Source organism: Lemur catta, chromosome 2 (genome assembly GCF_020740605.2).
Source record: "Lemur catta isolate mLemCat1 chromosome 2, mLemCat1.pri, whole genome shotgun sequence".
NCBI lineage: Eukaryota > Metazoa > Chordata > Mammalia > Primates > Lemuridae > Lemur > Lemur catta.
Window position 1 is genome coordinate 102,205,198 of NC_059129.1, and position 22,954 is coordinate 102,228,151.

Consider the following 22,954-nt stretch of genomic DNA (forward strand, 5'->3'; position numbering starts at 1 on the left):
GCCATCTTCGCCCTGTCTCAGCCTTTTCGCCTAATCCATATGCGATGAGGGCCCACCCTAATGCAATATGACCTCATCTTAACCTGCTGACATATGCAAAGGCCTTATTTCCGGATAAGGTCACACTCACAGGTATTTTTGAGGGACATATTTCAACTCATAATAGTCTGTCCTCTGGCTCCCAAATATTCACATCCTTAGAGGTCTGGGTCTACAGGACCTCTTTGGCAAAGGGAAGGCAGTCATGGGAAGATGGAGGCAGATAATGAAGTTATGCTGTCATAAACTAAGAAATGCCTGGGGCCACCAGAAGGATGGCTCCTCCCCTAGTGGCTTTGGAGGGAGTGTGGCCAAGCCAACTCCTTGGTTTTGTTTGGACTTCTAGCCTCCAGAACTCTGAGAGAATAAATTTCTGTCATTTTAAGCCACCCAATTTGTGGCACTTTGTTGTGGCAACCCTAGGAAACGAATACAGACCCTATGTGGAAGAATCTGAAAAAAAAGAAAAGAAAAAGAGAATGGTATATAGAATTGTGAGATGAGAGATGGTGAGACAGACAACATCCTGACGGTATGTGGTAGTCTGCGGTAGGTCATGTTATTAGTTCACAATCAACCTTCCCTGCCCTTGCACATTAATTCCCTAGTCCATCTTGAGTGAAGTACACCTCCTTACCCCATTAATGTTGAGCTTCTCCACGTATTAATATCTTGCTCTGGCCAGTGGAATGTGGGTGAAGTGCCAGAGAACCAGCTCCAACTGGAGCCTTCTTAGGCGTGGCAGGTCCAAACAGGCCTCTTGGAGCTTCTGAAAGTGTGTCCCAGGTAGTAGAAAGTGGTGAAATTCTGGCTATATTTTGAAGGAGAAGGCTGCTGTGTAAGTTAATGGATGGGAAGTGAGATGTGAGAACACAAAAAGAGGAGGGCAGCTGGCTGGATGGCTTTGACATTTAATGAAAGAGAGAACTGTGGAGGGACGTGTTTAGGGTAGAGTTGTTGTTGGGGGGAGTGTGAAGTTTCATCTTGCACGTTTTCACCCGAGGTGCGTATTAGACATCCAACTGGATATAGAGCAGTTGAGTAGCCGCTGACTATGTAAGTGTGGAATTCAGGGGAAAGATCTAGGATAGTAACACGACCTTAAGAGTTGTCAATGTTTAGAAGGTATTTAAAGCCATCAGACTGAAGGAAGTCTCCTAAGGAATGAGGGCAGACAGACAAGAGTTCACAAGGAGTGAGCTCTGGGGTCCTCCAGCACCAGAGTGTCCAGTACAGTGCAATGGATTGACTGTGGTGTGGGGTTCGAGGAGCCAAGGGAGGAAGGCAGCAGGGAGGAAGAAGCAATCAACCCTGTCAAATATCACTTCTAGATTGAATTAGGTGGAGACTGAAAAATGACCACTGGCTTTGGTCGTGAGGAACTCACTGGTGATCTTGGCAGGAGTGTGTCTCAAGTAAGGAGCTTCTTCCTGATTTGGCTCCACCACTAGCATTATTATTACCACGTTGCCACCAAGGAGATCGAGCCAGAAATCTGGGCATTATCTTTGACTTTTGTCTCTCCCTTAATTCCTACATTAAGTTGCTCACCAAAGGTTGTCATGTAGACTTCTTACATATCTCTCAAATCCATCCTCTTCGTCTATTCCTACAGTCACTACCCTAGATTAGGCCACCATCTCTTACCTGATCCACTGCAAATGTGAGAACTAGCCTTCCTACCACCAGTTTAATTCTCCGTCTGTTTTTACTTTGTGCTGCACGGTGAGTGATCTTTCTTAAATAGAGGTGGGATCATTTTCACTCTGACTTAAAACCTTTCACTGGCTGCCTAATCCCTCATGGTGAGGTCTAAACTCCTCGACATGGCTTACAAGGTCTTTCTTTCCTGGTGCAACTCCTGCTTATTTCTACAGTCTTGGCACTATTCCACCCCTGCCCCCCAATCCCACTATGTTCCAGTCCTACATTCAGTTCTTACAACCCACTGTGTTCTTCCTGGCCTCTGGGGCCTTTACGCAGAGTCGCAGACTCTTCCCTCAGCACAGAACCGTGCCCCATCTCCCTCCCCTCTCCTAGTCTTCAAGGTCTAACTCTTACTGGTCCTTTAAATTTCAATCTCAAGATATTTTCAGACAGGTGGCCCTCCTTCGCAAACTAGGTTTTGTCCTTCTGCTATGAGCACCTGTGATACCTTCTACTTCCCTGGCGATAACACAAACTGCTCTCTAAATATTTGTTTTCCCCAATATATTGGATACTACAGCAGGAGAGGGACGCATGGACTCATCTGCCTCCTTCCCATCTGTATTCCTAGAGCTTATCATGATGCCAGACTCCTAGTAGATGTTTAAAAAATAGTTACTGCATTTTTGTATTATCTTATTATTTGTTGTAAAATATTTTTGGGTTCCAAATTTCTCCACATCCTTACCAACACTTGTTATTATCTGTTTTTGTTTTGTTTATTATTATTATTATTTACTTTGGCCATCCTAGTGCACATGAAGTGGTATCGCATTATGGTTTTGATTTGTATTTCCCTAATGACTCCTGATGTTAAGCATCTTATCATGTGCTTATTGGCTGCCATTTGCTTTCACTTTTCTTTGAGGCACTTTTTGTCATACTGAGATTTTAAATTCAAATGTAGTTTAGCTTTAAATATGGACAGATGAATAAATATAACATCAAAAATTTTAATTATCAAAACAAATGTTTCAAAAATAAATGGTGTTAAAACACAAGTAAATTTTTCTGTTTATCAAAATAAGTACAATTCTATCTGTAGAGTTTTACTTTTTCAAACTGTGAGGTCTTGTTGCTGAACATTTACTCACCATGAAGAGCTCATCTGGTGGCTTATTTCCATTTAGCTCAATGAGATACTGGGGGTCGTGTTCAGCCATCACTTCCTGCAGGTAACAGAAAAGAAAGCTTATAACTGGGATCATTGGGAAAACTGAATACAAGATCAGAATCTTAATATGTTATGAAAAAATCTTCAAAGCTAAATCGTTTACCTTACACATGCTATAATGTATGCTATTTTCAGTGCTCAAGAGATCTTTTGCAAAAGCCCCAACTACTCTTCTCACCATGAATTTTATTCTCTTGTTTTTTCAGTTTTTTCTCTATAGTGAAGTTTTAATGTCTTTCCCAATACAAAATATTTTGGGGAATCTGTTTATCTGTACATACGTGTAGCTTTGTTATTTGGCTTCAAACCATAGAAGAGTATGATTGAAATTTAAACACTGACTTTCTTCATATAGACACTATCATCGTTAACAAAATACAATATATTTTTATTATTTTAAGACACACTTCTTCTTGTAGGAAATTTAAAAAACAGAAAAGTAGAGAGAAAAAAGGTCTTTAATCCAGCCATCCAAAGGTAACTACTACTACTGTTTTCCTCCCATCTTTTATTCCATGAAAAATTGTTTGGCATGTTTGAGATCATAACTTTTTCACTTAACATAATCAACATTCCCTATCCGGTTATAAGATCACTATCAACACATTTTAATAGTTCTATAAAATTATATATTGTGAATATAGCATAATTAATTTAATGGTCCTTTGCTGTTTGACATTTAGGTATGTTACAATATTTTGCTAGTTTTCATGCATTTCTTTTTTTAAAAAAATTTAAAAATTACATTCTTCTTCAGTAATTACAAAAGTAACTTGCACTAACTGCAGCCAGTGAAGGAACACAGACAAGTACGCCAAAGCAGTTACTATGACCTCTCCCTGCTCCTCCGCTCTGTCGCCCAACCAGGTGTGTCTCTTTTGTCACCATTCTTCTCACTGATGTAAATATATGCACACATATAAATGATCAGTAACACTGAATAAACATCCTTTGGCATATCCTGATATACTGGATGTATAGGCCAGATTTCTAAAAATAGGTTTTAATATTAATACAGGTAGGTATTGCTAGTTGGTTCTCCAAAAGGTTGTGGCAATTCAAAACTCTTGCCAGCAACGTATGAGAATGTTCATTTCTTTCTGCCACCATTGGCTATTTTAGCTTTTAAATTTTCTACCAAACTGAGCTGAAAAATGGTATCAGTTTGTTTTACTTTTGACTTCCCTGGTGAGGTTTTTCATATATGTCTCTGTGAACTGCTGAATCATAACCTCTGTGCAGTTTTCTATTAGATTGTTTATTTTCTCTAACATTCATGTAAAGAGTGTTAACCCTTATCTGGCATATGGATTAAAAATATTTTACCTTTCTATGATTTATCTTTTGACTTCGTTTATAGTGTCTTCTGCAATATAAAGTATTTTGACAGTCAAATATATCTGTTTTCATTGTTTCTAGATTTCCTTTCTTGTTTAAATTAGACATCACAAGATTATATTAATATTCTTCTAAATTTTATTCTATTCATTTTGTTTTTAATATGAAAATCTAAAGTCCACCGGATTTTATTTTTGTCCATTGACAATGTTGAACTCTATCTGAGCCCTGTGTTCCCAGAAAGTAGAGATGGCTGAGAAATAAGATCTACCTCCATCCTTCCTCCGGGAGACTCAGATAAAATCTGTCTCCATCCCTCATGACTCTGTGAGACTCAAGGATGGCCCCCTTGTTTTCCTGCTTCCATAAACCCCAGGCCCCTTCCATTTCTTTTAGAAGGTCCTCATTAATGAATGTTCTCCCTATTGCAATAGTCTCAACAAAATCATCCCTTTCATTATCCAGTGCATTTTGTTTTTCACAATATTGTGCAAGGTTGGATTCTAAGTGCTTTCCTCTAGACAGACAGCAGATTATGCCAGCATTATTTATTTAACCATAAATAACCACATTATGAACAAGGCAGTACTTAATGCTCCTCTGTATCTTAGATTCTTTCCTTAAGCTAGATTCAATCTTAAAGAATAGACTTACTAAGTTGAAGGGTATGAACACCACTCAGGAAAGGGATACCTGCACCGGAGTTGAATTGGGATTCACTTGATCTTAGCCAAGTGGCCGAGAAGCAATGAACTGGGATTCAAAGACAGGCAAGAATGAGGACCTGGCATGGGCTTACCCTTGAACTGGTGTGTAGGACATAAACCAGGAAACAACACCGCCTGGTTTGTTCCCACTGCTTTCCTTGTTTCTCTTGGAGGCACACTGAACTTTGGTGGCCTCCAAGTAAGTGACATCCCAGGTAGGTCACAGGAGACTAGAACTGTAGACTTTTTATGGCTCTTCCCCACTCCCTCTACACACACCAGTACCAAGGAATTACCATACAAGGCAATTGCTTGACTATTCAGCAAGTGTCACCCAGGCCTAACATCTAGGTTCTAGGTTCTTGGTTTTGAAATTCTTACTCTGTTGGCACTAGGGCAACAAATTCTTACCTATCTGCAGGGCCTTCTATAGACTTTTTGTGGGCAAGCTATCAAAAACAGCCATACTAAGTTATATTCCTTTCAGCTTTGCCATACACTTCCTAGCATTAGGATTCTTATCACTGGTTCATCTTTTAAAATTTGATCATGGAAATAATATTTCACTTTTTAGATTAGCATTTGAGGCTGAACACTTTCCTACAGGCTTGTTACCCTTTTTTGTTAATTGTCTGCTCATATTTGTTGCCCATTCATCTCAGGAGAGGGTGAACTTATAGGTTTTTAAAAAAATCATTTCTCAGGACGTGGTGGCTCACCGCCTGTAATCCTAGCACTCTGGGAGGCCGAGGCAGGAGGATCGCTCGAGGTCAGGAGTTTGAGACCAGCCTGAGCAAGAGCAAGACTCCGTCTCTACTAAAAATAGAAAGAAATTATCAGGACAACTGAAAATATGTACAGAAAAAATTAGCCGGGCATGGTGGCGCATGCCTGTAGTTCCAGCTACTCGGAAGGCTGAGGCAGGAGGATCACTTGAGCCCAGGAGTTTGAGGTTGCTGTGAGCTGGGCTGACGCCACGGCACCCTAGCCCAGGCAACAGAGCGAGACTTTGTCTAAAAAAAAAAAAAAAAATCATTTCTATGACCCTTTAATATTCCAAAGCTTTAACTCTTTCATCATAATAAATGTGGATATTTTTCACATTTGTTGTCTTTTAATTTGAGTGAGGTTTTATTTATTTATTTGATTTCCAGAAGCTTACATTTAATGAAATTGAAGCTATCATTCTTTCTCCTTCATGATCTTGTCATTTGACCACTGCACTGGTATCAGCAATGTGAGGAGGTATGACCTGGTGTCTGTCCTTAAAGAGATACCCTTTGCATTTCCCCCCCACCAATATAGTTTTCTACATTCTGAATCTGATGCTAATTTTCCTTTATTTCATACCCAGGGCCAGCCACTTAAGGCGTACTCAGGGTACTTTTATTAAAGGAAGAAAAGATGTTATTGAAAGTCACATAATTTACTTGTAAGAAGCTATGTTTAAAGGCCAGTGATAGAAGTGGGGAAGGATGAAAGCCATATATAAGAATACAATTAAATGTGGTTCTCATTTTGGTGGATGGATGATGAGAATGAAAAGGATCCACTCATTTGTTTTAAAAAACATAAACATTATAAAGCATCATGAAACAAATTCTTTTAGTTTCTCTACCAGATGGGAAGAGGCAGTTTGAAGACTTTTTTATTTGTCTTCATAGTTCTGTTGCTTAGCATAGTGTCTGGCCAAATACCCAAGTTCAATAAATGTTTGTTGACTAAATCTCTAACACGGCCGCCTATATTTGGCAGAGTCTTCCCTGGATTTTTGATCATATAAAATATGCTTTTCACATAATTATAATCTCAGTAATCATACTTTTAAAATACTAATTATTTTAATTAAAACTTTCCTATTGCAATACATGATGGCCTTACCATGTTTACATGTAATCAACTTTGAATGGGCTAACCACAGAAAACAACCTGGGGAAAACAATTCTTTTGACTGCAATTTAACTAAATTAATAATTCCTTTTAGAAGAAAAGGTACAGCTTAAATGGACATTTGTTCTGATAAACTTCATGGATCAAAAATGTTTTTATAAAACAATTTCTTAACACAAATTTTCCTATACCACCCATAAATGAATTCCCTTGGTGACTTTTGAAAAATGCAGTTCATTTGTCACTTTCCAGCAACAGAGTTGCTTTGTAAGAGCAAAATAGTATTATTGTGGGAAACAGCCTTTGGGATGGAATTCTTTTCCTAATAGCTTTCTACCAAGCTCAAGAGGAGAATTGGACAGATAACACATGGGAATGAAGACATAAAAGCTATTTAACCAGTGATGAAACACAAATATCAATATTCCCATTTTTAGCAATGTATCTTGTTCTTACTTCTAAAGAAGGAAGAATTGTTTCCTTATAAAGTTTAACAATGTTTTCAACATTTTCCAAATAATCCTCAGGCCTCTGAACTAGATGCTGAAGAATTTCAGCCACCATCTGCATTTCAGCAAGGAATGCCTAAATGGAAAAGAAGAGACTTTAAATATCTTTAGGTCGATGATTATTCAATTTACAAGCCACATTCCTCCCTCTTTACACCTAGATGTCATTTTGGGGTGAGAAGCAAGGGGAGGGGAAGGTTAGAGACTGAGGATTTTTATCTAAGAGAGATTAAAGTCTCCTAAGGGGTCTTTATCAGGTGGAATAGTGCTTTAAATTGACTTGGATATTTACTAATTTACTTTTGCTCCCCAATAAGTAGGGAAGAGTAGCAGAAGAACATCATATTATTAAAGACAAAATAGAGAAATCAGATATTCTCCAAATGCCTGAGTTTGTAGTTCATTCATTCCTTCATTCAGTAAGCATTTATCAAGTACGTATTATGTGTCAGCCATTGTTCTAGAAGTTTGAGCTACAAAATTAAACAAATCAACTAACACCCTGGGCTTATGGAGCTCACACTGCAGTTGGGGAAGACAGAGCATATACAAACGAGTAAGTAAATATATAATATATTAGGTGGTAAGTACCAGGAAGAAAAATAAGGCAGGGTAGAGGGTATGGAGAGTGATGGGAGAAGCTGCTATTTCATATCAGATGGTCAGAAGAGGGTTCTCTGAAGAAGTGGCACTTGAGTTGAACCCAGAAATATGTGAGCAAGAGAGCCACACAGGTTTCTAGACAAAGAACACTTCAAGATAGAGGGAACAGTATGTGGCAAAGTTCTCAGCTAAAGGCCTGACACATGTTAAGTGTTCCATATTATATTTACTATCATAATTACTCATTCTTTCCAGTTTTTATCAATGCATACATATACATATTTTACATAATTTGAATCATGTTATCTGTATAAGCCATTTTATAATCTTTAAAAAATATTATTTTAATGGTCAAATAATATATTCATTTCCCTGAATATATAATTTTTTAATCATTATAGTTAGATAAGAATGTTTCAGATTTTTCACAATTATAATATTGCAATGAATAGCTTTGTAGATAAATCTTTATATTACTAATATTTCCCTTAGAAAAGTTCCTAAAAGTAGAATTGCTGGATCAGAAGTTAAACATTTCAAAGTGGCTCAATTTATACTGTCTTTCCCAAAAGATGCTATCACTTCTTCTCTCTCTAGCAGAGAGAGAGAGAAGAAAGGGCTTTGCTTAGCATGCTGGAATTTGTTCATTCAATCATTACACCACTGTATATTAAGTACCTACTATCAAGGACTGGAGATATATAGTCATTATTGCATAGAGTTTACATTAAGTGGGATAGACAGATAATAAGCAAGTAAAAGAGTAATATAGTTTCAGAAAGTGACAAGTGCTACCAGGAAAAAGAAGTGTGGCAAGGGGTTAAACGTGTGCTGTCCACCATGCTGGCCATTAGCCACATGTATCTATTGGGCACTTGGAATTTGACAAGCCTGAATTGAAATATGCTGTATGTGTAAAATACACACCAACTTTCAAAAATGTATTACAGTATGGCTGGGTGTGGTGGCTCACGCCTGTAATCCTAGCACTCTGGGAGGCCAAGGCCAGAGGATCACTTGAGGTCAGGAGTTTGAGACCAGCCTGAGTAAGAATGAGACAAAAAATAGAAAAAATTAGCCAGGCATGGGTGGCATGCACCTGTGGTTCCAGCTAACTGGGAGGCTGAGGCTGAGGCAGGAGGATCGCTTGAGCCCAGGAGTTTGAGGTTGTAGTGAGCTATGATGACGCCACTGCACTCTAGCCCGAGTGACAGAGCACGACTCTGTCTCAAAAAAAAAAAAAAAAAAGAAGAAAGAAAGAAAAAGCAAAAAGAAAACAAATGTAGTATGAAAACAGAATATATCATTCTTAAATTTTTTATGTGGATTATGTGTTGTAATAAAATTTTGGATATAGTGGATTAAATGAAATTTATTACAGAATTACTTTCTCATTTCTTTTTGTTTTTAAAAAACACAACTACTAGCAAATTTAAAATTACATATGGCTGACATGTGGTCTTCTGGATCCCTGAGTGTGGCCTTCTGACTGAATCCAAATTTTACAAAATTTGGATTTTGTAAAATTTGGATTTTGTAAATCCAAATTGTATCCAAAATCCAAAATTTGGATTCAGTCAGAAGGCCACACTCAAGGATCCATAAGACCGCATGTGTCCTTGAGGCTGTAGGTTCCCATCCCTGGATGGTCTCTGAGGTGAGACCAGAGTGAAGAGAAGGAGCAGACATGAAGAAGACATGAAGAGGAATGTTGTGGGCAGAGGGGAGAGGAAACAGTAAGTACAAAGTTTTCAAGTTTAAATGAGCTTAGCACAGTTGAAGAGCAGCTAGAAGCCAATGTGGCTGAAATACAGTGAGCAGGCAGGGAGAGAGTGGCCAGGGTTGAGATCAGAGAGGCTGGGGGCCCATGGCCTAGTAAGCCATGTGAGGGTGTTTGGATTTAATGTAAAGGTAATAAAAAGCCACTGCCAGAAGAGTCTTTCAATCTCCTATTCATGATGTTTAGGAGTATTAACTTTAGGATTGTTGTAACAATATATACATGTGAAATTGGATGATGGACTTCTTTTCATGTGCTCTGTCAGAGTTTAGAATCAGAATTGTGTTATCTTCAAAAATTGAATTATGCCTGGGCTACTTTCCCCAGTGTGGCAGTATTAAGAGGTGGGGCCTTTAAATGGCGATTGGGTCATGAGGCCTCTGCCCTCATAAACGGATTAGTAGATTACTGGGTTATCATGGGGGTGGAACTGGTGGCTTTATAAGAAGAGGAAGAGAGACCTGAGTTAGCCCCTCGCCATGTTATGCCCTGCACCACCTTGGGACCCTGCAGCGTCCCCACCAGCAAGAAAGCCCTCATAAGTTTGGCCCTTCAACCTTGGACTTCTTAGCCTCCGTAACTGTAAGAAATAAATTCCTTTTCTTTATAAATTATCCAGTTTCAGGTATTCTATTATAAGCAACAGAAAATGGACTAAGACATACTCCAGTTCCATATTCTAACTTGCACAGTGTTTGACACATAGTAGGTGACCAGGACGTCTATACTGACAAGAAGGCTAAACTTGAATTCAAGATTATGATCTCATAGTTCTTGAAAACATGAAATATTTTTGCTTATTTCCTTCAGACTCAATAAAAATGTAAAGAAAATATAATTTTCTCTACTATATGCTATTTCCCATTATCCACACTATCATTTAACTTAATTGTAGAAAATTTAAAAACTATAGTGTATGGTAATGACCTATGGGGTATTACCTCTTCTTCTTGCTCTTCTTCCTCTTCTCCTTCCTCTTCTACTTTTCCTTCTTTTAGAGCATCTTTCTTCCTTTTCCTATGACTCTCAGTGGCTTCAGGATCCCACTGATCTCTGGTGTATACATACCCTGTATTACTGTGCTGTCTTTGCCCAGAAATTCTTTGGCATAAATCATAGTCAGGGCACTAAGGAACAACATTATTAAATCACTTAAACCATTTTGAATATGCTTTAATTCCATGTGTATTTATTGCATACTTTATGCAATAAATGAACCAAAAATTCATTAAAAACCTTAGCAAATACAATATTGTGACTGGCATTTTGCATCAGGTTTCATTGCATGCCAAGAGAGGCACAAGACACTTCTATGCTATGTCAACATTTTTGTCTGAAATTAACAAATGTGAGCAAGTATTACAAGTTCTAGGATGAAGAAAGAGGGTTAGAAGAACAACAGAAAAAGTAGAGAAATAGAATAGAAGAAAATCAGTTGAGTCTGCAAAGGTACACAGGAGAATTCTATCAGATTAGTCTGAAAAGGCTGAAAATGGAAGAATATGGTGGGAATATCCATATATTTCTAGCAAAAAATATTGTATATTTGACCTGAGAGATCATCTATTCTAGTCTAACCTTTACATTTTGCAAATGAGAAAACTTGAGTCCAGATTGTTAAAAAAAGCCAAAGCCAAAGATTACAAGTAATTTTCTTCTTTCAAAGTGCTCTCACATGTTCACATGAGAGTTTTACTCAATTCTCAACTAACCCTGTAAGATAAGCAATCCAATATTGTTACTAAAGCCATTTTCCAGGTCAGAGAAGTACAGCTCTGGCAGGTTAAGAGACTGGTCTCAGATCACAATTTCATATGGAGAAACTGCAACTTGGAATCAGGCCTCCCGATGCATAGTCCCTGCTCTGTGGACAGATTATTAATGACAATTATGGGTTGGAGCTGTAATTCCTTCTCTGAATATTTTTCAGGATAAAAAAATTCTGGTTGATATCGTATGGCAGTGATTCTCAAACATTAGCGTGTTAACTGAGTATGATGCACCTGCAGACCTTGCTAAAGAGATTTTTCCTCCCCCTTATAATTTAGTAAGTTTGGGGCAAGGCCTTAGACACTTTAACAAGCATCCTCGGTGATTCTGACACTGACAGTTCATGTACTACGGGTTGAGAAACAAAGGAAGCAGGAACTTTGGAACCTCCCTTGCTCATTTTCTGATTTCTTCATGCCACCTCTATGTGGAGATGGGATGGGTATTTATTGAGGCAAGATGTTTATTTAGGCTTCCTAATTTTTCACAAAAAGGAATTTAACCCATTCAGGTAATTTTTAAAATGTATATTTACAACACAGGATACAAGGACCCACATTGTGGGTCCTTGACAAAGAGTATCACCTTCAGTTGTCTCCTGTTTCCACTTGCAGGACGTGATTAATAAGAGGGTGCGTCTGAAGGATGTGCCTCAGAGCAGTGGTCCTCAAGCTTTAGCAGGCATCAGTGTCACCTGGAAGGCTTTGCAACTATGAGAGCTGGGCGCCACCCCCACAGGTTCTGGTTCTTCGTTCTGGGCTGGGGCCTGAGAATTTGCATTTCTAACAATCTTCTAGGTGCTGCTGATGCCACCGGCTCTGGGACCACACTCTGAGAACTACTGCTCTACTAGATTGCTGGCCCTTGACCATTTTTTGTAGCACAGACTGTTTAGAATATGATGAAAGCCATAGACTTTTGCTTTGGAAAAATGCACATACACACAAAGTTTTGCATATAATTTCAGGAGGTTCATGGATGCTTAGCGATTCATGGATTCTAGTTAAGAACTTCTGCTCTAGAAATTCCAGACTGATCCACAAAATAAGGCCAAACTATGAGTGAAGTTGAGTGTTGTACGAGTTATGTCTCATGTTAGGCTCTCTGATAACACTCTGGTGACCCCATGGAAATTGGACACTCACTATCACACTAACAGTATGAATGGGGTTACGGACTTCATTCCTTACATTAAGCGGTCTCTTATATTAAGACCCATGTAAGATATTTCTCTCATTTTTAAGGGGAGTTTTGTTTTTCCTGAGGAGTGACTTGTCTTCCCACAGACAATGTGAATTTTATAACTGGTTACATTTCCCCTTTCACTTTGGCTCATCAAACTTAGAACCAAATTTATGACCCAAATTTAGTACATTTGGGGTCTTCTGGCTTGTGTATCTGTGCGTTCCCTTTCCACCAGGTTTTAATTTCCTATTTAATCAGTCTGTTCCCTGGCTTAGACTTTGTATTTGGTTTCAGTTCACTGTTAGAAATCTTCTCTCCATCAGACACTCGTTCACGCATGTGACATTCTCAAGTTCACTCAGGATGCTGGTTGACCCCACGTGGTGAGCTGTGGCTGGGGCTGCAGATTACAGCACACTCAGCAATGCAAGGCCACCTCTCTCACAGCTGACCCTGACACTCCACTGGGTCCCAGCGTCAGAGCTGAGAATGATCTAATTTATTTTAAGCTGTCATAAACTCCTTGGGGAAGCAGGCAGGGTATGAATACAAAAGCTTATCATTCACTTTCACATAAACAAGCAGACATCACCTCTCTGAATTCTTATCACAGCCCCATAAGGTAGCTATTATTATCTTTGAAAAGGGGAAATTGATTTACCAAATTCTAAGAGTTAATAAAGGAGAGAATTAGGAACAGGATCCAGCCTTGACTCTTATTCAATGTAGTAGTGTTCTTCAACATTCATATGTCCAAGTCCAAGTTCTTTCCTTTTATTTAATTGGTAACCTTGTTAGGTGTCACTAGGTACTGTACAGTCTACTAGTTGATGTTTATATGAGTAAGACATGGTTCCTACCTTCAAGTAAGACAGAGTTTAGGAGGAAATGGACAATTATAATATAGTGAGGTGAGTAACAGGGAGAAGAGAGGAACATGAGTGGTCATTAGAGAAGAATTTAACTCTCCTGTGGTAAGTAAGGTGTGGATTAGAGAGAGAGAGAGAGAGAGAGAGGTGGTGGAGGGGGTGGTTGAACTTAACTATCTTGAACTTAACTACCACAAAAAAGAATGGTATACTATACTAGAAAAATAACTAATATCCTTACCTTAATATTGATTATAACATCAGGTTTCAAATTTAAGTTTTTAAGTACTTCTATTTGCTGCAAGGTAGTCATGGCATCCTGTGAAAATGATGGTATTTCAGTGATAATATAACCTGTAAAGTAAAATATAATTTTAAAAGTTTTATATTACCAATATTATCAATATGTGAGAGCATAGATTTATTATTTATAAAATATCCTCTAGTTATTGATGAATATTAATGCAGGTCATACAATCATCTGTCAAAATTTTTAAATTTATATTTGAGATCACTGCCTTAAATATTACACATGAAGTGTAACTATGAATAATGTTTTTCTGATAATAAAAAAAATCATTGAGCTAAAAGGAGACATTTTTAAAAATCCCAAATCAATTTATTTTAGACAGATGAGGTGCCTAGGGAAGGAAATTCCATGCCAGTAATTCTTTTAAATCATGTTAGGAAATCTTATATGATGAGTGGTAAAGGTATATTATAGGGGTTGCATGGCATATTATTTTCTTTCTTAAATTAACATGTCATAATATAATAAAATTTATACATATATAGTGTTTATGTAAGTTATAGAGAGTAATAAAACACCCATGCCCCACCATACAGCTTAAAAACCAGAACATTATCAATGTGATTTGGGCTTAGCACATTTAGTGGCCTGCATCCCCACCCAGAAACCTAAATTTTCTCATTGAAATTCACCATATTTGCCACCATCACATTAATTTCCTTAATATATTTCTTTAAGTATGTTACTCTCTTGCTCAAGAAAATTTTTCTTTTTCTTTTTTTTTTTTAATATCAGGGAGGTAGCAAGGAGCAGGGTTCAGTTTCTCTTTTTTTTTTTTTTTTTTTGAGACAGAGACTCACTCTGTAGTCCCAGGTAGAGTGCAGTGGCATCATGATAGCTCACTGCAACTTCCAACTCCTAGCCTTAAGCGATCCTCCTGAGTAGCTGGGACTACAGGTGTGCGCCAGAACGCCTGGCTAGTTTTTCTGTTTTTAGTAGAGACAGGGTCTTGCTGTTGCTCAGGCTGGCCTCGAACTCCTGAACTCAAGCAATCCTCCTACCTCAGCCTTCCAGAGTGCTAGGATTACGGGCGTGAGCCAATGCGCCCAGCCAAGAAACTTTTTTCTTATTGATAGAATAAAGTCTCCATTCCTTCAGTGGGAATTTAAAGACTTCAACTTATTTTTCTGCTATTTTTATAGAACATTTTTTCTTGGAAGAACTGACAAACTGTGTTTATTCAGCCGTGGATATTTGGCAGAAATTTTATTAAAAGTGAATGGAGCGAGCCTGTCATTTCAAGGACAATGACTGACAGTATTTATTGCCAATTATAAAATTCAAGTGAAAATTTGAATTTTGGAAAACTTATATCCACCACTGTAAGATTAGTAGCTTCCAAATTCTTAGAGTTTTTTTTTTTTGGTGCGATTGGTGGTGATATTAACAAATGTGATTTTTTGATATCAAAATAATGAAATGTGTCAACATTCTGCATAACTCAGTGAACCAATATTTTCCAAATGACAAATGTATGGTGCCACAAAATCAGGCATGGGTTATAGACTCATTCCAAGTGCAAGACAGACCAATGGATTTTAAGGTAGCAGTTTCAGATTCTGCAATGCAGCCAACCTTCAAGAAACTTCTACTTGTTTTGATATAGAATCAAGAATATTCACAATTATTCCAAAGGCTATTAAAATACTCCCCCCTTTTCCAACTAAATATTTGTGTGAAGCTGGATTTTCTTCATGTCCTTCAATGAAAGCAATATATTGCAACATATTGAGTGGAAGCAGATATGACAATCCAGCTAGTTTTTCTCTTAACCAAACATTGAAGAGATTTGCAAAAATGTAAAACAATACCACTCTTCTCACTAAATTTTTTGTTTTGAAAAATGTAATTATTTTTAATAAAATATGCTATTTACATTAACATGTAGTAGCTTTATTATTTTTTGAATAAACAAATATTTTAAAGTCTTAGTTTTAATATCTAATATGGTAAATATTAATAGATATACTCCATGTAAGCAAAAACTCTTATGAGGCCTCAACAATTCTTCAATGCAAAGGAGTCTTGTGACCAAAAAGTTTGAGAACCACCATTCTACACCATGCCTAGAATAATGTGATTTAAAAAGTCACTAAGCATCTGCTTATAGATGAACGAATAAATTTATCTAATAAACCAGCTTCAAATACCTCACTTGAGAACATGCTGATCACTATCTTTTATTTTAAAAAAGCAGACCAACAATCATCCCAGTAATCCAACACATAGCATGTGTTGGTTACTATCCAGAGAAGCAATCCTAAGTAATTTAAAAGGCAGAAAGGAAGACCTTGCTATTTTGGTTTTGGATATATAAGCTATAATCATGATTCCCTCCTGTATTGCCATAATCTTTAGTTTCCAACTTGGCTTACTCATGTGCTCTTGCTGTTGTCTGAGAAATAGTGTGGTGTCAAAGGCATCCCTCCTATCTGAGGTTCATTAAATGGGCCCAGTACACCTTTGCAAAAATGTAGCCACTGCATGCACTGTCTCTGGCCTTTCTGTGCTTGCCCTCCTGTTTTCCTTGCTTTCTGCTTTCCTGGCTCCATACACCCCTCATTTGGTTTGGCACCTTCACTCTTATTTGTGTTGCCCCCAGTTGATTAACAACCTTATTTGAACGTGTTTTCAAGTCTCTTACCAGTGCCTCCTCTGGGATGTGATGACTGGCATTCACCCCTGGTCTGACACATTGTGAGGGTGGGTTCTGTGGTGAAGGGGACTGCAGCCTAGCCCTGGGTTGAATCCAACCCTTTCCCAGCTCACTCCTCCTGACTGGATAATTCCAGAGACCAACTGTCTCCAGAGTCCATGCACTCCCCTTCTAAGCCACAATGGATTACATGATGTCTCCCTACCATTCCCTACATAACACTACCCAACATCAGTATATCCCAAGTGGATCACAGAAAGATGCTTGGCACTTTGTTTGCTGCGCTTCTCAACAGGCTGCTGGTTGTTACAGCCACTGCCACTGCCTGGAGAGTTTATCAGGCATTCGGAGTGTGACTGTTTCCAGGGAAGCTAAACCTTAGGTGTTGTATGCGTATATTTGAATGAAAATCATACTTGGTCTCTTTTCTGGTGGAAGCAGCAGAAGAATGGATTGTTTCCATGGGATCTGCCTCTCCTAAGAGGCTATTATTTGGGCTGTGTGAATGTTCTGAGCAATGAATTTTTGGGGGGTATTACCCATTGAGAGATATCTAGTATCATCACATCCAAACCCTAGGGGTGTATCTATGGGAGGAGGTGTGGGATAGACAGTTGTGTCATTTAAGTTTGTCTCATTATTGCAGATGTAGAGTGAAATAACCTAGACTTCTAGACCTAATTCTGGGATGATCTCAGGGGGACATGGCTTAGCAAACAAACCGGACCTGCTAAATCCACTGTCAACCTCTCCAATTCCAGAGATGTGTGTGAGGATGAAAGAGTAAATGAGGAACTCCCCTCTCCACCCCTTATCTCCTTGAGACCACCACCAAGCCCTTGCCATTCCATGCTGAGGATGGAGGAATGGTGGCCCCATGCCACTCCTTGCTGGGAGACTCCACAGGTACTATCATAGGCAGAGTAGGCACTTTGCAGGCAACTGCCCAGCCTGCAATCACCCTAACCAATGGAAAACTGAAAGACTGTCCAGACCACTGCCCAGAGGAAATCAACTGGTCCAGGCCAACACCATTACTTTGCCCCCATTTCTTGGCATACTGGGAAGGAGAAGGCATTCCCTGTTTCCATAAATCTGAATATGGCAGGCTAATGCTTTCAGATTGAAGTGATGAGCGATTCAGAGACATCAGTAGCTTTATGTCCAGCCAGCCCTGCTACCTGCTTGACCTCAAGCCAGCCTGATATGAGTGGACACAATGGTAATCAATGACTTGCAAGGCCATGTACAAGGTGATAATGGGTCAGGGAATACCCAGACTAGGGCTGTCCATAATTTCCTGGGGAAAATGAGTATTTCCAGAATCTAGAAGCAGAAAGCAGAGAAGAGCTTTTTGGGATGCCCAGGCATTGACTCTACCTTTTTCTCTTGGGTGAGAACGTAGCTCTCAGAAGTTGATTTTGGTTAAAGGCCAACATAGCATGATAGATTGTGAATGAAAAGATTATAATTATAGATTGTGTAGGCACTTTTTAAATAGTGATGGAAGATCTAAGGATAAAAGGGCTCTGGTACAGAAAAAAATTAAGATTAAATTTGGTAATACTCTACTGTGTGATGTCCCTGGCAGCACACATCTCTCTTTAGGAATGATTTTGGAGTCCTTAATTATCCAGCCTCACCCAGCCCCTGACTCAAGGTTATATCCCTGTTTTGAAACCCCTTCACTTCAAATATCACTTCTACCTTCTACCAGGCTAGTGGATAAGAGCAAATATCAGAATGAGAATCCTTGCTGGGAATTTGAACAGAGACTTTCAAACTATGTTTAGCAGAGTACTCAGTTCCAAAAAAATTCCTTTAGAGATGCTACAGGATGGGTGAAGGGAGGCTGGGCAGAAGGGGTTTTAGGTCCCGATTCCACGTAGCCTTTAAAGGAGCCCAGCTGTGCATGCCTAGGACATGGCCATGCAAGTGAATAGTGAGAGTCTGGCCTCTAGACTCAAGAAATCATTTATATCGCTTTTCCTCTGCCAGCTCTCATGACAAGTACCAGTGTACAGGAAGTATTGGTTACAGAAGGATAGGTTGAATGATACCAGGGGATGCAATCAGCCAACTCCAGCCAAACTCTGTAAAACAAATAACCAGTTTCTTCAATAAACACAAGAAGACAGAAAGAAGTAGGGGAAACATAGATGAAAAAGAGACTTGAGACATACCAATCAATCGCAGTATGTGAAACCTGGCTGGATCCTGCTTTAAAAAAAAAAAACAAAACAACTGAAAAAAAAAAAATCTAAGAGTCCATTAATGAAATCTGACCACAGCATGGTTAGTAGATGATTATTATTATTAAGAAATTATTAACTTTTTGAGTGTTATAATGGTAATGTGATAATAGGTTTAAGGGTCCTTATCTTTTAGAGATACATACTGGAAAATTTATGGGTGAACTGTTATGATATGAATTAGCTTCAAAATAAAATAGGTTGGGAGAGGGGAGTAGGTGTTTGTCTCACCCAGATCAGACAAGAGTTGTTACCCAGTTGCTGAAGCTGGGTGATGGAATCATGTTGCAGGGGAGGGATCTTCATATTAAACTCTCTACTTTTGTTTGAACTATTTTCTAATAAGAATTTTAAAGTTATGAACACTGTGGGTGACATAACTAAGTTTCTTTTTTATGTATTTTTCCTTCTCCTTTTACCAACACCTATAATTTATGCTGCCTTTACTGTAGCCATGTAAACTGCTCTAAATTTTTCAAGAGTAAGTACAGTAACATATAAACAAATAGATATTTACTTATCTACCTATATACATGCTTCAGTTTCAATTATTATGCTTTTTGAGATCATTTATTAACCTAATTTGGAATTCTGTGATTGTCCTTTTTACCTTTTTACTCATCTAACCTCCCACATTCTGGATATTTTTCCTAAGTTCATCCCCTTTATCACCGATGAATAGATAGATAAATAGATAGATACAGGTAGGTAGTTTACAGGTAAGCCTTATCTATCTGTATATATCATGATGTATTTATATTACACATGTATTTATAATACATATATAATCTACATACCTATATATTATATATAATCCATATTGATATATCAAGACATATCTATATATGTGGATAGAGATGGTTCATTCTATACATCATCTCTATACACATGTCATCTATGTAGAGAGAGCTCTATCTACAGATATAGACTGTATAGATATAATTTGCACAGACAAGTCTGCTTCTGCTGCTTCCATTATTGATTTGCTTTGAGAGTCATGGTTTTTATTTACCATGCTTTGTTTTTATCCCTGCATTCTTAATATTTACAATGTCCTCTCTTACTTAGAATATAAAGCAGCTTTCTAAATTTTTCTTCATTCATTCAATAAATCTATTTCAGGTGGATAATTTTGCCCCAAGTTCATCTTTATTCTTCTTCCCTTCTTTTGCACATGTCTTTGAGTTTGCTCTTTTCTTTTTAATCATTTTGGGCTTCAGTGGTTTTTGTCTTGAGAAATTAGACCCAAAGCCCCTGTTGGGGAGACTTGTCAGGTCCAGAGCCAGAGGGAAGACTGGATGAACATGCTGAAGGCTGCCATTATCTGGAGCCAGAGGGCAAGCTGGTGCCATTCCAGTCCCCATACCTGCCTTATAGGTGTGGATTAATGCAGAGAAACCAAACCATTGATAAAACTCAGGTGAATGGGGAAGCAGTCAGCAGAGGCTAGCAGTGCTGCAAGATGGACCACAGTAGCTTTTGTTGATGCATTTGTTGGATAATACAATGTTAAGTAAGATTGGGTCATATAAACTTACTTTTTTTAAACAAATATACCATCTGGAGAATAAATACAAACAAGCAAATAAAACTCCCTGGGCTGCTCAACAGAATAGAGACACTGAAATTCCTATGCCAAAGCAAAAGAAAGAGTGACTCCAGAAACTATTTATGCCTCAGATAAAGCATGAGTTTTGAGGCTGCTTTGCGGGCTGCAGGTATATAAGAATAAACAAACCAAAGTGAGAGACTTCTGGGGAGTTGAGCTTCTCCAACATTAGCTTTATGATAAGTTCATCCGGAATGCTTTGACCACTCAACAGCAATGATTGCAACTAAGAACAAACAAAGACATTACACATTACTGTATAATATATCTGTGATGCAGAGATTTTTTTGTAATCATAATAACTTTGAAATTTAGATTTGTTTACCATAACTCCTGTTTCGGTCGTAGAAGCAATCTGTTCTTCCAAAATTGATAAAGCTGAAATGTGAATTCAAAATATTAGTACAAACTAGTATTAGGATTGCCAAAATAAGAAACCTATTTGAGTGTCTTGTAACTGGTAACAAAGATTAACATTTGTATATCACTTTAGAATTTACAAAGCAAATTTATAAATTTATGCATACTATGTCATTTAAGCCTAATCAAACTAGAGGCAGCAGAATGTATTCCATAGAGAACTTGCCTCTGTCACTCTCTAGCTAAAGAATCTTGGGGGATATAACTCCCTAAACACCTCTGCACTTTATATGCCCTGCCCTGTGTAGTATGCAAGAGATTATGAGGATGAAATAAGGTGGTGATTTCTAAATTATAAAGTATCATACAAAATTAGATACTAGTATTATTAATGCAGATACTTTTACAACCATATAGTTCAATCCAGAGTCCATTAATTTTGCACAGTGATTGTGTAAAAGGAAAGTATGCATCAAGATATGTTAAAATGGACAAACATTGGTTAGAAAGAGGAACCCAGAGCCTGAAATTCCAGTGATTTGTTTCCTTTGTAAAAAGAAGTACACAATTCCTTGATGGACGAGTGATAGAACATGAGCTAGGGAAGGACCCAGGAGCTGAACTATGTCACTAGCTGTTACTAATCTATGGAATATTTGGTACTCTTTAAGATTTCCTAGAAGTGAAATTTTTGATCAAAGAAAGAAAAATTTTAGAATACTGTGTGTGTGTTATGTTACCAAACTGTTCCTGAAAAAAATTATACCAGATTGCAATTTTACTAATAGCATGTGGAATACCCATTTCTTAACATCCTTGCCAACAATGGTTATAGTAATTTTAAAGATCCATTGCCAGTTTGAGAGACAAATATGGATCAGTGTTATTTATGATTTAATGTTAATATGATTATTATGTAATAATGTAAATATGATTATTTAATATTTCTTTGGATAACAGTAAGTTAAACTCTTTCTTCTTACATTATCTATTTTTATTTCTACTTTTATGAATTATCTATTCATTCTTTTCCTTATTTTTCTATTAGAGCACAAATCGTTTTACTGATTAAAGGAATATTTATATATAAAGACATTAACCCATTGTCTTATACATTGCAAAGAATACAAGGAAATTTATAAATAAAAATACAAAAATTTATCATTAAAGATACTTAAGTTCTGGAAAATGCTCCCAATAAAAGCTATGAGAGTTCCTTCTCTTCTCTTCCTTGTTCTAAATTGTGGGGTTAGAGATTTGGAGGCAGTAGCATGGAGTTAAGGAAATTTCATAAACCCATCTAAATTCTATGAACAGAACTAGAACTAACAGAAGGGCAAAACATGATTGGATTGATGCTATTATAAAGATACATTCGCTGGGTTGACAGAGGGATAGATGTGTAATAAAGCAAATATAGCAAAATGTTATTCATAGAATCTAGATGGTAGATACCTGGGTAGATGGGTGTTCGCTGGATAAGTCTTTCCATTTTATGCATATTTGAAAGTTTTCATAATAAAACATTGGGGGGAAAAAAGATAAAATTTACCTTCAACACGAATACATTTCCATGCCTGGGTTATTTGACGGGCTAATGTCGTCTTCCCAACTCCCTTAAAAAGAGAAATGTTCTTTAAAACCCAATAGACCAGTCACTTGCCAATGAAACAGATATACCAATTTTTAAAGATTCTATTGATAGTTACTACCGTATTACATCAATGTTATAATATAAAGTAATTTTTCTCATTTTTTATAGCTTCATTTTTCTCCACTAATTTTTGCATATGCCACATCTCCTGAAGTGGTTTAAGTAAATCACTCCTGAAGTGATTTAAGTAAAATTTTCTAAATTAAGAAAATAGCCTTGCAATCAGGAGGCTATACCATTATGGTATCGCACTCTTTTGATTGTCAAATTTTGTAATTTTGATTACAAGTCATTGTGATTATATTGAGATTCTTCATTTCATTTCCTTCCTAAAGTTTATAATCATGAAGGTTTTGACAGACTTCCATTTAGTAATTTTCAAGAGCAAAAAAATCCTTCTTAACTGACATCTTTGGAAAGTATCATATTTTTCAGATGAAAGGTTATTTTCGTGCATCTGGTTGCTTTCGCAGTTGATTTTTTAAACTGCATTATGTTTTTGTTTACTTTTTATTTAATATTTTTATTATTTTTTATTTCAA

At 37.5% G+C, this 22,954-nt stretch overlaps 1 protein-coding gene across 1 annotated transcript in view; it reads right to left on the reverse strand.

Annotated features, from left to right (window-relative positions):
* AK9 (adenylate kinase 9) overlaps positions 1–22,954 on the reverse strand; it is a 102,423-nt gene that overhangs the window by 73,299 nt on the left and 6,170 nt on the right. Inside the window, exons 3-9 of the mRNA XM_045544168.1 lie at positions 22,311–22,374; positions 20,724–20,776; positions 20,528–20,624; positions 13,813–13,925; positions 10,689–10,874; positions 7,312–7,440; positions 2,841–2,915 (exon numbers count right to left, since the gene is read on the reverse strand). Of these exons, the coding sequence (XP_045400124.1) occupies positions 2,841–2,915; positions 7,312–7,440; positions 10,689–10,874; positions 13,813–13,925; positions 20,528–20,624; positions 20,724–20,776; positions 22,311–22,374 (717 nt within the window). The remainder of the gene's footprint in view (positions 1–2,840; positions 2,916–7,311; positions 7,441–10,688; positions 10,875–13,812; positions 13,926–20,527; positions 20,625–20,723; positions 20,777–22,310; positions 22,375–22,954) is intronic.